The following is a 14176-nucleotide window of genomic DNA, read 5'->3' as shown; positions in this document are numbered from 1 at the left end:
CAAAAAAAAAAAGAGTGCCCGCTTAGTCCAAGCATTACGGTAATTGAGCCGTAGCGATCTTTAAAGACTCCAACCCAACAACAACATTGATTCTTTGTGTGATTTTAATGTCACAAACACAGGAAACATGACAGACAATGTACAGTGCCTTCACTTGTGCAACACCTTTGGGGGGGGACAAAAAAAAAAAAAAACACTAGTATGGCCGAGCGCTCGCTGTTTGGACTTTGGTAGCATCCCTCCTACGCCAGAAAGTCAAGTGTGGCTGGCATGGCGGCGGCGACTTTTCTTTCTGCGTCATTTCACAACAACAATAAAAGCAAATCAATGTTTTCATTTGACGTGAAGCCCACAAGCGGCGGCGGGAAAGATGGGCCTCCTCCCGACAGCATTTTCCCGTCCGTCTCCCAGCTGGGCCAAAGTCTTTTGGGTGGGTGCGGCCTCCAAACACCTGGCCCATCTCTCACTCTTGGCTTACAGTAGCTATGCGCTTTCCTAAATGACATCAAATAATTTAGATGGAGTCCGTTGTCCCTCCCAGGGGTCCCCAAGGGCGGCCTCTGGGGGTCTGTGTGGTGGTGGTGGTGGCTAAAGTGCTGGGTGGGTGATGGGAGGTCACGCACGCCATCTCACAGTCCGGTGGACTGAAGCGTGCTCCGCGCCGTCTGCCGAGACCGGCTCGGGCACGCTTCCTCTTCCCTGCCGAGTGACGTCAACAGTTTTTCATGCTGCCCCTCCATGTCCTGCATAGTGGGGGGGAAGACGGATTAGCCATCTTGACTGAAACGATAGCGATACAAGGTGGCTGAGCCGCCTCAAAATGACCTTGAGCCGACGCAGCTTGCCCATCAGGTTCTCCATGGTGTGGAAGATTTCCTCCACATTTTGGATCACGTGACTCTTGCTCGTTGCCGCCGCCAACTCCTCCTCCTCGTCCTCCTCCAACAACGGGTCTTCCTTCAGGTCAACGTCGGTGGGTTGGATGAAGAGCAGTTGCCGCAACGTTTCCACTGGTGGAAAAGAAGAAAAAAACCATCATCCACAAATTGCTCTTTGGGAACCAAGCATCGTGTGGGGCTTACCGTCCCGCAAGGCCGCCTCCGCCACACCCGCACCGTGTCCTTCAAAGTACAGCACGCTGGATTGGTTAACGGCGCTCTGCGTCCCAAGAGCCTTTTCTGGAGGAACAGACGTAAGCTGGGGGGGGGGGGCCTTTCCAAAGGGTTGAAACGACAACCAGAGCGGCGACAACCTGAACGGACGGGGTCCGAGTCCTCCGCCGCCGTTGCCGGTACCGTCGGGGACGAAGCGCCGAGACAGGAGGTTCTGGGGGGCACAGGGGGTGTGGGAACTCCACCCGGACGTGACGGGATTGGTCTAATCGAATACTTACGGCGAGACTTGGGTGCCGGTGGCCCACGCGATGCTCTTTTCCAGAAAGTCCTTCCAACTGAAAGAAAAAGACTTTTCTTTTTTAGGTCCCAGCTTGACGGAGGTGGAGGTCCACATCTTCCTTACGCGTTTATCTCGGACGCCGTCCCCGCCACCAGCTCGTACATCTGCCTCTCGGTGGCGCTCAGGACGTAAAGCGCTTTGTTGTCTAAGTGCGTTGAGGCGGAGGTTTGAGTGGGGGGGGGGGGTTGTTTCCACGCGGTGGCTCACCTGTGGCCACGGAGCGCACCACCAACGAGTCCAGCTTGAGCAGCGGGCTGTCTCCGCCCCCGCCCAGCCAGCGCGAGGGGTGACGCAGCAGCAGCCGCTCGTCGGGGCCGCGTTGCAGCAGCAGCAGGCAGTCGGACAGCAACAGGGCGTGAATGTCTGAAACAAATAAAGGAATCCATTTTTATTTTGGGCCCGTTCCGTGCCGTCTTTGTGGTCCACCCACCTAGCTGCTTCTCCTTGCTGACTTTCCAGAGCAGCGGACCCTCGTGAATCATCTTCTTGGTGCTCAGGTCCAGACCCTAGCCAAAAGCGGGACGACATCAAGTCTGCCCAACAGACAAAGGTTAACGGCCGGCTTCACCTTGAACTGCGGAGCCACGTCCAGCCTCCGTTGATATTGGCCCAGATGGTGGCGGTCTTCCGTCTCCCGGACCACCTCGTTGACCGCCTGCAGGATCCGGCGGCAACGGGCCTGAGCCCTGCGGAGGGCGGGGAGGTCGTCCGAGGAGCCTGCCGAGGGACGCCGTCAGTGCGTGCGTGCGTGCGTGAAATGTTGGCGGCGGCGAGGCCCTCCCTCACCCTCCGTGTGCTTGATGATGTTGTCCAAGAGGAGCGGGTACTTGGTCAGCCTCTGCATTTCGGACACCAGCAGGTCTTTCAGCTGCAGGCGGCGACAGTGGCGACTGGCCTCGCATTCCTGCGTGGCCCAACAGCGCGTCAGGCAGGCCGAGCGCGGCCGCCGGGGGGCGCCAGTGGGGCCGGGCGCACCTGGACCAAGTGGGCGAAGCGGGGCTCTTTGCGCCGTTTGTTCTTGATGAGCTCCAGCGCCTCCGACTGCCGGCTGCAAAAGTGCGACGCCTGCTCCTGAAACTCCTCCCCGGCGGCGCCCTCGAACTGGGCGGACAAACATACACATTAGTCACGATAGAGAGCGTCCTTCAAAAGGGGGTTTGCTCACCCTGGCTAGCAAAACATCTCCAATGTCTTGAACGATGATGGACTCTCTCCGCTTTCTCATGGCCTCGCACAGACTGGCTGCGGGAAGAAGAAAAAGAAAGGAAGTAAGCGCTCAGAACGGACAAGAACACAAGACTCCACGCCACCCACCGTGTAGTTCGAGGACCTGCTGCAGGTTGGGAAAGATGCAAGCCAACTCCTCGGGTGGAACCGCGGCTCTCATCCTCTGATAGAAGACCTGGTCCAGGACTCGCAGCGTGCGCAGGTGCGACGCTTCGGTGGTGAACAGCTCTGACAAAGGCCACAACAACAACAACAAGGCAGCGGAGAGAGAGGAAAGGCTTATTCCGGGCTTTTCATTTTGGACCAAAGGGGACGTCCGCATATCAACGTGGGCGGGGCCATACCGTAGATGACCGCCTGGCGCTCCACCTCCCTGGGCTGGAGGGCGGCCAGGAGCTCGGGCGCCACCGTCTCCTGCCAGTTCTGTCGCCCGTACGCCTCCTCCTCGGGGGCGCCGCCGTCCGACATCAGGGTCAACGGCGACTCCGCGCTCCTGTGTGCGAGCGAGCGAGCGAGCGAGGCTTTCAAAATTGGGAAAAATTCCAGATCATTTGTCACTCCTCGCAGAGGCCGGGCCACTCGCCTGCGGACGGAGCGCGGCGTGTACGGCGGCGTGCGGTTCTCCAGGGACCTGAGAGCGCAATGACATACGCGAGTGTCAACGGTGCGGTTCGTTGGCGGCGCCACGCCACGCCGCGCCCAACCTGGCCGAGCCTCCGGAGGCCGAAGACGAGGCGGCGAGCTGCGTTCGCTCTTGGCCGTGGTCGTCCATGTCCACGTCGCTCCGGGAGCGGGGAACCGAGTCGCCGCAGGACGCCATCCCGCGCCGTCGTCCTTCTCCCTGGGCCTTCAGGGACTCGCTGCGCGCCAGACGGACGCAGGCGGCCGGACTGCGACGGCACGTGGCACGTTGGCGTCCGAGTGGGCGGGGCCCCGCCCCGGCCCGGCCCGGCTCGCCGCGACTCACCTTTCCGACCCGTCTTCCCCCGGCAAATCGCCCCCGTCCTCGCCGGCGACATCGGCCCCGGTCTCAAACTGCTGAATGATGTTCCTGACGCTTCCTGCACGCACTGATTTACATTTGTTTTCATGAGTCATTAGCCTTTTCTTCCTCAAGTCTCTTTTTAAAGCCGTGTCAACTAAGACAAGGTGGTCAGATGAATGGAAGGGAAAACAAAGGGGAGGGGGCAAGTACCTTCGGCGGGGGACAACGGGACATGGAATGCTATGAGAGCAAACAAAAGACAAAAGCACACCATGAGGAAAAAGAATGGGGAAAAAACAAACAAATGACGGTAAAAAGGAGGCCTACTGGACTGGGAAGTGCTTCGAGATTTCCCCATGTACTTGAGGATGGGGTTCCGTTTCTTGTCCTCTCCGTCTTTCTCCTTCTTGCCGCCGCTCAGCTGAGAAGCGCAAGTCCAAGGCCTGAAGCCGCCGCCCACTTTTCACCGCGCGGGCCACGCCATTTTGTTACCTTTCTGGCCTTGAGGAAAGTCAGCCACTTGTCCTTGTCCACGCTCAGACCGGGGAAGCCTTTAGAGTCGCGCAGCTTGACGCCGGCGTGACGCAAGTACAGGTCCAGGGCCGAGGCCAGCGGGGAACTGCGCGGGGTCACGGGAGGGGGGAGGTCGTGAAGACGGGCGCCGTGTGGGCTCCCACCCGGCCGCCGTCTCGTTTACCTTTTGTCCTCTTCGTGCTTGCACCTGCAACGGGAACACAAAGCTTGCTGCGGCGGGCTACATGCTAATACGTCCTAATACGGCCTAATAGGGCCGCTCCGGCACCACTTACAGGATCTCCCAGAGGGCGGCCACTTGCTTGTCCAGCACCTGCCGTTCCTTGTGAGGGTCGCCATCCAGCGGCAGCAGGTCACTTTCGCCAAAGAGCGCGCCCAGGCCCATGGTCTGTTTGTTCCTAATACAAATAGCAAGACCGATTGGGAGAAGAGCATCACAGTTGTGGTGGCGCTCAGCATACTACCTGTAGTCCAAGAGCTGGTCCTGGATTTGGGGCAGCACGCGCTGCTGCAGGTCGGAGAGGGGCCCGCGGATGTCCTCCTGAGCGTGTAAGCGACTCTCTACCGGGATAAAACGCCAAAAAAGGATAAGAACGTGATTGGCCGCTCCACCCGCCCGCCTCTTACCGATGTCGGCGAGGTAGTCTTCTGGTACTTTGAGCTTCAAGGGCTGTAACGACATTGAACGCGGTGTTCACGGCGCGGCTCGTCCATGTCTCCAATTGAAGGGGGACATACCGCCTCCGGATCCAGGAAATGGCAACAGACTTGCGGCGCCAGGGAGCGGGCGTCTTTGGCCGTGGCGCTCAGGTAGGCCTCCACCGACAGGTAAAAGAGCTGCGCAAACGTCAGTGGGATGTCACCACGCCGTGGGGTCCGCTAGCAAGTTTCGGGGGGCTCACCAGCGGGTTGGGGTCCAGCAGCTGCGTGAAGACGTATCGGAGGAAGACGCACATGTGGGCGGGACGCGACTTGAGCAGCTCCATGTCCTGGAAGGGGCCGTCCATCTGTGGGAGTGGCCAAACACCGTACTTAGTTTCGGACTTGGACTTTTTTTTAGAAGGCGAGCAATGGCACCCACCTCGTTGAAGGCGTATCCGTCTTCCTCCTCGTCTTCTTCCTCGGGCCCGATGATCTGGGCCCTGCCGCTCTGGCGAAAAGACGCATGGATTTGACGTGATGCTGGATCTGGTCCCGGGGGGCGGTCGGTCGGTCCCATGACCCTCACCGAATCGGACGCGTACGCGTCGGAACTCTGCCGTCGGTGCAGAAAGCTCCGGAGGGAAGAGGAGGGTGACGAGTGGGGACTCTCGCAGGCCTGAGGAAGAAGAAGCCAGTGTGTAAAACAAATCAATGAAATAATAAGAAATAAAGGGGCAACTACCTCCACGTCACCCTCGCTCGAGTCCAGCGACAAACGTCCTGGCGGAGGAGGACAAAGAGGACCGTTAGCAAACGTTGGCTAGCGTCACCGGGAGCGCCGCCTTCTTCACCTGGCGTGACGGGGCGAGTGTTGCCGACGCTTTCCGATGGCGTTCCCTCCTGGAGAGCAGGAAAAGAGTGCTCTAGACATGTGACCCCCATAAACTCCAGGGTGTCCTCACCGCATCCCGCTGAAGCTTGACGCGCACTTGCTGAGCTCGCCTCTTGGCACTTTCAATGCGTTCTTCCAGGGACGGCGAGGGATTGCGCCAACGCTCCTCCATCAGGGCCTGCAGCTCCATTTCTTCCTGCTCTAGCATCTTCCTGAGGATCTGAGAGGCGTGCTTCTGCACCTCCGGGTCCTGAAACACGCCACCGGTGGTGACAAATCCTGCACAGAGGCGGGGAGGGGGACGCCACGTCTGACCTGGAGCGGTCTGGGCCCGGTGATTCTTTGGGAGGGGGTGCCGCCCGCTCCCGATCCCGGAGAGGGGGCCTCTCGGCCGGCGTTGGAGGCGGGGGGATCCGCCTGGAAGGCGGACGGCGAAGGGGGCGGGCCTTGCAAGGTGAGCGCCACGTATGTTCCGGCTGCGGTCAACACATTTCCAGCTCCATTTGCCGCTCCCGTTTGTATGATGGCGACCCAAGCCGGGACTCACATTTGATGAGCTTGACCACCTCCTGATGGGACATGGAGGACACCAGCGAACCGTTCACCTGGGGGGGGGCACCGGAAAAGAGGACCATGAGCTCCAGGAGCAAGTGGCTGATAGGCCACACCCACCTTTATGATGCGGTCTCCTTCCTGGACTCCGGCCTTGACGGCGGCGCCGCCTGCGGAGGGACAAGCTGAGGTGTCTTTTCTGTCCGGGTACTCTGGGAACTCAAAGAGCCGGCTAGCTAGCTAGCTAGCTAGCTAGCTAACTGGCTGCGTGACTCACCCGCTCGCACATTCTGCACCAGCTTGACCCGCTCTCCGCACACGGTGAAGCCGAATCCCAGCTGGTCCTTCTGCACCACCACGCATCTCTGGACCAGTCCGCCGCCTGCCAAACGGCCACACGGGAATGGAGCGGCGTCTCGCATGAACGCGATAGCGCACTCACCCGCCGCGCTCTCGTTGACGCCGTCGCCCCGCGGGTCGCTCTGCTGACCGGGCTTGCGTTCCGAGTCCCCGACGCTCAGACTGCTCAGCCTGATGGGGAAAAAGAGGCGGCGTCAAATGAGAAGAGAGGGCGGGGCGGGCGACAAGCCGACGACTCACCAAGCGGCGAAGGGGCTGAAAGCGTGAAGGGGTGAGAAGCCATTCAGAGGGGGAGAAAGAGAGAGAAAAGAGTTCAGATGCCACCATGGGTGATGGATACAAAGGCAAAGGTTCATGCACCTGTCTGGACCCCCCACTCCGGAAAAAAAATCAAAAGACTGTATAAACAGGACATACGTTACCTGTCAAGGGTGGAAGTAGGCTGGCGGAGACTCATGTCTTCCTGCAGTCAGTGATCTGCTGCTATACGCCCTCTTGTGGCCATGTTCTTTCTTGCAAAGAGCGGCTTACTAGCTCGGCTTTTTTCGGCTCCTTCACAACATGAACCCATACAAGTGGCTCATTTTCGCTCGTGCTCTCTTGTGAGGCTTGTCCGCGTCTGTCACGACGCTGTGCAAGTCGGCAAAGGGAGGACAGAACGCTGCTTAAACTTGAACATGACCAAGAAAATGCTCGTTGAAAATACTAAGTTTAGAAGCGGGCAGCAGACGTGCGTCTTTCGACAAGTCATGTGGGAGCAGTCGTTTAATTGTTGCTCCTCATTTTTACAACACCGACGTAATGATTAACCGGCCACTGGGAACTGTCTAAAGGAGGCTTTGTCATGCTAGCTAGCACGTAAAACAACATTGCTGCAATGAACCACGCAGTGGGCCCTTTAGTGCAAATCTACACGAGAAGCTAACGGTGCATTGAGGCTAGCCGGCTACCCGGCTAGCCGTCATTCCGGCCCGAGTCTACCTGGCTACGCCGTCCAAAACCCACGAAGGGTTTCTTGCGTGCTACCTGGACACAGACGCCTCGCGGCCACCGCCCGGGTCGAACCATGAAGCTCAAAATGGCACGTTAATTCCAAACGGCGACTGAACGAACGTGTTGTTTTGTTTCGGTCTTCTCATCAGCATCAGCGGTGGCGGTGTGACATTCACGAACGAAGCGAATCTTTAGAGCAGCTCGAGGTTGGACAATTCGTCGCTGGTGGGGGATTCAAAGGCGCATTGGCTAGCACGACCCTCTAAAGCAGTTTGTGGCCAAATAATATGTATGTGCATTGATAAACAGTCCACCCAGTTGAAATGAATTGGATGTCCAGTGTTGTCAATGGAACCAAAATGTTCATGTAGGGCATACCAAAGGTCCCTGAGGACCACTGAAACAGTTCCAGTTTTAAATGTCATTCAAACTGGCCCCCTTTTTTATTTTGAAACAGAAAAGTGACATAAGGACACATTTAAATGACTTCAAGTAATGGATCCCAATGATTCGGCTCAGTACACAAAACCATACATCCCATTAATAATCCTCTCCCGTCTCCTATTTCCTTTTACACGCGTTTGTGCGAGCGCCCTCTGCGGGCACGGCGCTTATCTCGCGCACTGTGGAGCGCGCACGGACGTCTAAATTCAGGAACAATAGGTCAAAAATAAATCAACGATGACTCAATTTGTGTTTTATCGGTAAGTGTTGAAAAAGGCACTGTACGCGTTTTGACCAAATATGGTTTTAAAGGGCGTGAGAACAGGAAAGGGAAAGGTGGAGGGGGATGGTGGGGGCCCGTGGGCGTACATGCCTTAACACTTTGAGGAACTTTCAGCCGTCGACATTGGCAAGCATTTCTGAGGTAAGTAAGCTTTTTGGCTTTTCACTTTGTGATGTTTAAATAAGCGCAAGTATATTTGTTGGCCACTCTGCTCCATCAGCTGTTCTGAGCTTAGGAGGGGGGGGGTCCAGGAAGGGTGTGGTTGGTGGTGGGGTGTCCGGACTTTGAACAATCTCGGACCGTTATTCGGCGAGCCGCTAGGAACTAATACAGCGACTTAGTTGAAATCCACCCCGACCCACGCCAGATTTTTCTCGACCCCTCAGACGCAGGCTTCGCCTCGGCACCATCCCGTCATGCCAGTGGTCGCGTTGGGCTGGTCCCGTCTGCTGTGGGTGCGCCTGGCCGCCCTGCTGTTCACCTGCGTGGCGTTCAGCGCGGCGGCGCACGGCGCCCGCTTGCCAACGGGAGGCGTGGCCGCCTGGTGCGTCTTCTGCTGGGCCTTCAGCTTCGCCGCCACCGCCGTCATTCTCCTGGTGGAGCTCCTGAACCTGCAGGCCCGGGCCCCCGTGTCCTGGTCCAACTTCCCCATCACGGCGGCGTGCTACGCCGCCCTCCTGTGCCTCTCGGCCTCCGTGGTCTTCCCGCTCAACTTCCTGCGGGACTCCTCCTACTACGACGAGGCGCGCGAGCACCGCGTGGTCTCGGTGGTCTTCTCCTGTCTGGCGGCGGTGGCCTACGCGGCGGAGGTCAGCCTGACCAAGGCGCGGCCCGGCGAGGTGTCGGGCTACATGGCCACGGCGCCGGGCTTGCTCAAGGTGTGCCAGACCTTCGTGGCGTGCGTCATCTTCGTCCTGGTCAGCGAGCCGGTGGCCTACGAGCGCCACCCGGCGCTGCAGTGGTGCATGGCCGTCTACTGCATCTGCTTCATCCTCTCCGTGGCCGTGGTGGTCATGTGCGTGGGGGAGTGCACGGGCTGGTTGCCCGTGTCCTTTCCTGGCTTCCTGTCGGCGTTGGGGCTCCTGGCGGTGCTCATGTACCTGACGGCTACCATCCTCTGGCCCGTGTTCCAGTTCACCCGGCGCTACGGGGGCCAGGGGGCCGAGCCCAAGCTGATCGGGGCGTCCGTCCTGACGGGCCTCAACTTTCTGCTCTACCTGGCCGACCTGGCGCACAGCGCCAGGCTGGTGTTTGTCAGCGTGTGACGCGTGGGACAGAAACATGGAATCATGTGAGCACGGTGATGGAATGAATAAAGATTTGCTTTTGCTGCTGCGGAAGGTGACAACATCTTTTACTTGCTGCTTACTATTGACAACATGACATATAAAAATAATAATAATGATACATATAACAATAACCACCTGAAAGTAACGAGTAAAAAGCTTCCCGGGAGTTGGGTTTGAATCTTATTACTTAAAGTGACATTGGAAGTGGGAGCCGCTCTGTGGCACCCCCACAAAATGTGACTAACACATGGCACTATGTACACGCTGTCTTTGGCCCATTTTCTACTTTTCAAGGTCATCTGTGGCACTCAGTCGTCCCGACCACCCTCCACCATCCGGTAGCGCTGCCGGCACGACGAGGGCAGCGGCGGAGGCCACCAGAAGACCAGGGGGACGCTGCTCTGGACGTTCCTTTCCAGGAAGTTGAACACGGGGTTCCACCAGGTTCGCGACAAGAAGTCGTCGGGCGCCCGATGACGGAGAGCCTGCCGGGACGGGGAGAGTCGGGGTCAGGCTCACGGTGCGGGGCTCACCCGCCTGGGTCGGGCCTTACGTGCGCCTGGGCCATGGAGTGGTACCACCAGAAGAGCCTGGTGGTGACAAAGTAGGCCACCAGGACGTCGATGCTGTAGTGCTCGTGCCCCACCAAGATGCACAGCACCCCCGAGGCGCTGAGCGTCCAACAGATCCACTGGTACCAGCACATCCAGCGAGGAGAATCTGTCCAGAGAGGGAGCGCCATTAGCCACTAGGCTAAATACTTTGATGACTCTCAATGTGTCCCACTCACACTCTTTGATGAAGAGATAGGACAGCGTCAGCATGACCGTGTGGCCGCTGTACAGAAAGTCGCCGCACATCATGTGGGAGCTGGTCAGAGACAAACCTGCCAGGAGGAAAAAAAAAAAACAACAACAATGGGACATTCTCATGTATTCCAGACCAGCGGTCAACGGGCCCCTCCGCTTTTCGGGCGCTTCCCACCTCCTCCGGAGATGAGCCGCACGATCCTCCAGATCTTTCCGGCCGAGTCGTCGTAAAGCTGAAAAAGTGGAGTCGGGCGCGTCAAACCCGGCTGGAAAAGGGGGTGTGGCGGCATCGCTGGTACCTTGGGCGCGCAGACCATGTGTCGGCCAGGAACCGGTAAGGTGGTGATGTACATGGTGACGCAGCGGTACATGTACAGCGTTCCGATGAGGAAGAAGCAGCGGCGCCCCACGATGGCTCTGGGGAAGAAAGACGCGGTTGGGCGATAGGACCATGGCGGCGGCGGCGCCGCCCCCCTTCCTACTTGTGCTTGAGCAGAAGCCACTGGATCAGCCACAGCCCCATCAAGATCAACCCGTTGACCTCGGTGACGGTGAAGGCCCAAGGGACGCGCCCCACGTAGTCAAAGAACTTGTCGGGCAGCGGCGGGCTGACCGACTTGTCGGGCACCCTCTCGTGCACCACCGTGATCACCACGGTGGTGAAGACCAGGTTGAAGACGGCGTAGAGGAAGGCCACGCCCGTCTTCCACCACTCCTTGGGGAGACGCTCGCCGCGCTCCTCGCCCACCGAGATCTTCACGTAGTCGCGGTGGCGCTTCAGGCCGCTGCTCAGCGTCTGGACCAGTTGCTTCTGCTGGAGGAGGCTGCTCATTCTGCCGCGTTTGGGGGCGTCGGACGGAGGCCCGGACGCCGTCGTCGCCGCCGCCGCGCCGGTCGGCGGGCTCGCCTCGGCCGCGGGAGGCGCGCCGCCCGTCGCGCCCACCTCCACGTGGGGGCGGACCTCGTCGCCGTCTTCGTCGTCTTGGATCAGGCCGGAGGCCGCCATGGCGCCCTGCGGGATCATCGGGGTTAAGCGGGAAGTCGCGGGAAGGAGCGGGCGGGGCTCGTTCTTACTCGGAAATAGCGGCGTGCCCTAGCCCACGCTATCCCAGAGCAAAAGTTTCCCGTTTGAGGAGATGTCAGTCAACGTCAAGCGCTCCAACGGCCCACCTCCCTTTGGACGTGAAACGCAAGATCCAGCCGCATGTCATTTCCTGTTTACGCCTCTCAAATCAACATCAGGAGACTCTCATTAAAGCCTGTTGGGCAACAAGGGGCGTGGCACGGCGTCGCGTCGCTCTTGTGCCCATTAATGCCATTTTTTAAAGGGTTGAAACCGAGTAGCAAACATCCGAAAGCCACCATCAACATTGACGTCATGGGACACTTTTTTTTCAATATAAACGACGCAAATCGACTTGTGGTTCATATTTCAACAACTAACACTTAAAAGGAAGAGCAATTGGTGTCAAATGAATAGATCTTGACGTCCTTGATGGAGTCTCAGGGCGGAAATGAGAAAGAATACACCTGTTGAAAGCTGGTCGTCGTCCTAAAAAACGTCAAAAAAGAGCAAAGCAGCACTCACCGCTTCCGCCTAAAAGATGCAGTCCAAAAAGAAAAAGTCAAAGACGGCAAAGTCATGGAGTTCTTTGATAAACTCCTTCTCGTCGACTTTCTTTTTCTCGGTCGCGCTGATGGCTCACAGCCGAGGGTGCGACGTGCATTTCCGGTTACGCCCCCTGGCCAGCCCTTCGGTGAAACACCTGAGTTCGGCAAAAGTCGGCTTTTTCCGACCAGCTTCTTCTACGGAAGCCCACAAACAGATCTCGAATCGGGTGCAATAGTTTTCAATGGTTAGGATATGTATTCATTCATGGAAATTGATATAAAGTGAAAACAGCTCATTTAAAAAGCAACTCTGACAGACACATTAATTTCAAACTCAATGAAGGTGTTGTACATATATAATATGTCCCCAATGATCCAGAAGGCAGGGGCTTTACTTTTTGCAGATGCTGGTTTTGGTCAAGAGGCGTGGCCTCTGCAGGCGAAGACGGACCGGGACAGCTGATTGTCAGTCGCGGCTCGACAGAGGACCACCGCAAGCTCGAGGACATGGACACGGCGGACGCGATGTTCCATCCCAGGTTGGCTTGAAGCCCCCGGACAAAAAACAATCATTAACTGCATGTTGAAGGCTTAAACTGGGCCTTCACGCCAATGACTTTAACCCTGAAAACAACAAGTTCTTTGTATCATCATTTTAATTTTTCAAAAATATCAGCAACAATAACAAAAGCAGTTCCTATTGTCATTATTGTCATTTTTAAAGTTTGCCTTTTGACATTCAAGCAACCCCGTTTCTATGGCGCCCACACTGCGGACAGCCCAGGTTATTTTGAGAGGGCAGCTGTCGCATGGCCGCCTGGGAAAGAAAAAAACAAAACAAAAAATAAAACATTGCTACTGCCTTTCCCCTCCCAGCCTGGCGGCAGCGCTGTCCAAGCTGGATCCAGAAGATGGAGGCAAGATAATGGAGTATATCCAGAGCCACGCGCTGCTGGCCAAAGAGAAATCCCGTAAGTAAGGTCGAGATTGGCGAGTGGCGAGTGGCGAGCGGCGAGCGGTGCAGCCACAACGCAACGCCTGCAGCCAAAGCGCCCGGAGCCACAGCGCCCGCCCGGGTGTCTTTTGTGGCAGTCCTGCAGGCGTCGGTGCGCGAGCAGAAGAAGCTGCTGGTGGAGAATGGCAAATTGAAGAAGGACATCGAACAGCTGAGGAAGGAGCTTCACGACAAGCAGAGGCGACGCGTCGGTACGCCGCTCCGGCGCCCCCTCGGGAAAAAAGCCACGTCCCATCCGTTTGTCACTTTCAGCCAAAGCCCTCCTCTCGCCGAGCAAAGACACCCAAGTGGACGGCGGGAGACCCCCCGCCGACGTGTGGCGTCTGGACCTGCGGGTGGGGCGGATCCTGGCCGTTCGCCGTCACCCGTTGGCGGCCGACCTGGCCATTCAGGACGTCCAATTGGGCGAGGGCGCCCCGCGCTCGGTGGTCAGCAAGTGGCGCGCAGATCAGGTGAGGCCGCGGCCGCCCGCTCGCCGTCTCCTTTGTCCCGGTCCCTCGGCGTCTCACGTCCCCGCCGTCAGCCGGTGGGCTCGCTGGCCGTGTTCCTCTGCAACGTTAAGGTCGGGAAGGTCAAAGGCGTGGCCTCGCAGGCCCGCCTCCTGCGCTGTTTCCGAGCCGACGGGCCTTGGGAGCCGCTGGCCCCGCCTTTGGGCTCCGCCCCCGGGGACAGGGTGACTTTCCCCGACTTTCCAGGTACGGAGCGTCGGCGGAGGCCGGACCGCCGACGGCTAAAATGTGGCTGTGGTCCAGGTGAACCGGAACGTGAGCCGCGGGCCAAGCGGCGCGTTTGGGAGCGCGCGCAACCCGAAATGCGGGTGGACGCCATGGGCGTGGCCAACTACCGGGGCTGCCAAATGCAGGTGAAGGGCAAGGGTCCGTGCAAGGCGCCCTCGCTCACCCACGGCGCCATCGGCTTCACGTGAAAGGCCCTTGGATGACCATGCACCTCGCCGTTTCCAATGAGAAAAAGAAAAGTTCATATTAAATAGCAGTTTGATAGCAAGAGGATGTCAGCTGGTATTTATTGTCCCATTTCATTATTTGTGCCTTTGCAAAAGACAAACAGGGAAGATTAGCATACTG

At 58.1% G+C, this 14176-nt stretch overlaps 4 protein-coding genes across 6 annotated transcripts; 2 read left to right on the top strand and 2 right to left on the bottom strand.

Moving 5' to 3' along the window:
• Positions 1 to 176: 176 nt before the first annotated feature.
• Positions 177 to 7966, bottom strand: arhgef11 (Rho guanine nucleotide exchange factor (GEF) 11). Its single transcript, XM_077742486.1, has 38 exons — positions 7070 to 7966; positions 6888 to 6902; positions 6730 to 6818; positions 6565 to 6669; positions 6408 to 6457; positions 6283 to 6340; positions 6051 to 6211; positions 5806 to 5985; positions 5695 to 5743; positions 5586 to 5623; positions 5430 to 5519; positions 5283 to 5351; positions 5104 to 5208; positions 4940 to 5038; positions 4829 to 4871; positions 4666 to 4762; positions 4477 to 4599; positions 4365 to 4388; positions 4160 to 4286; positions 3995 to 4088; positions 3878 to 3907; positions 3650 to 3752; positions 3387 to 3572; positions 3266 to 3313; positions 3027 to 3175; positions 2770 to 2910; positions 2621 to 2697; positions 2431 to 2556; positions 2242 to 2359; positions 2024 to 2172; positions 1886 to 1961; positions 1663 to 1818; positions 1519 to 1600; positions 1394 to 1450; positions 1253 to 1326; positions 1083 to 1178; positions 826 to 1010; positions 177 to 743 (listed from the first exon to the last, which is right to left on the bottom strand). The coding sequence occupies exons 1-38, from the start codon at positions 7102 to 7104 to the stop codon at positions 630 to 632; spliced, it is 3618 nt and encodes a 1205-aa protein (XP_077598612.1). The 5' UTR covers positions 7105 to 7966; the 3' UTR covers positions 177 to 629.
• A 252-nt stretch (positions 7967 to 8218) lies between these two features.
• LOC144213821 (myeloid-associated differentiation marker homolog) lies at positions 8219 to 9707 on the top strand. The gene is made up of 2 exons (XM_077742480.1): positions 8219 to 8508; positions 8754 to 9707. The coding sequence occupies exons 1-2, from the start codon at positions 8431 to 8433 to the stop codon at positions 9630 to 9632; spliced, it is 957 nt and encodes a 318-aa protein (XP_077598606.1). The 5' UTR covers positions 8219 to 8430; the 3' UTR covers positions 9633 to 9707.
• On the bottom strand, positions 9705 to 12358 carry LOC144213819 (phosphatidylcholine:ceramide cholinephosphotransferase 2-like). 3 transcript variants are annotated; one of them, XM_077742479.1, is made up of 8 exons: positions 12054 to 12358; positions 11540 to 11679; positions 10948 to 11477; positions 10765 to 10882; positions 10641 to 10698; positions 10447 to 10542; positions 10210 to 10376; positions 9705 to 10141 (listed from the first exon to the last, which is right to left on the bottom strand). In XM_077742479.1, the coding sequence occupies exons 3-8, from the start codon at positions 11469 to 11471 to the stop codon at positions 9965 to 9967; spliced, it is 1140 nt and encodes a 379-aa protein (XP_077598605.1). In that variant the 5' UTR covers positions 11472 to 11477; positions 11540 to 11679; positions 12054 to 12358; the 3' UTR covers positions 9705 to 9964. The 3 variants fall into 3 exon arrangements, with proteins under 3 accessions (XP_077598605.1, XP_077598603.1, XP_077598604.1); XM_077742477.1 differs by having other exon boundaries at positions 11540 to 11639; positions 12054 to 12357; XM_077742478.1 differs by lacking the exon at positions 11540 to 11679 and having other exon boundaries at positions 12054 to 12352.
• Positions 12359 to 12489: 131 nt separating this feature from the next.
• Positions 12490 to 14085, top strand: LOC144213822 (aminoacyl tRNA synthase complex-interacting multifunctional protein 1-like). Its single transcript, XM_077742481.1, has 6 exons — positions 12490 to 12615; positions 12953 to 13047; positions 13169 to 13282; positions 13344 to 13543; positions 13615 to 13786; positions 13844 to 14085. Exons 1-6 carry the CDS (start codon positions 12584 to 12586, stop codon positions 14014 to 14016), a joined length of 786 nt encoding a protein of 261 aa, XP_077598607.1. The 5' UTR covers positions 12490 to 12583; the 3' UTR covers positions 14017 to 14085.
• The last annotated feature ends 91 nt before the right edge of the window (positions 14086 to 14176 follow it).

This window comes from Stigmatopora nigra, chromosome 20 (genome assembly GCF_051989575.1).
Source record: "Stigmatopora nigra isolate UIUO_SnigA chromosome 20, RoL_Snig_1.1, whole genome shotgun sequence".
In the NCBI taxonomy this organism is placed as follows: domain Eukaryota; kingdom Metazoa; phylum Chordata; class Actinopteri; order Syngnathiformes; family Syngnathidae; genus Stigmatopora; species Stigmatopora nigra.
The sequence above is the reverse complement of the archived record's forward strand: the minus strand, read 5'-3'. Positions and strand labels throughout refer to the sequence as shown.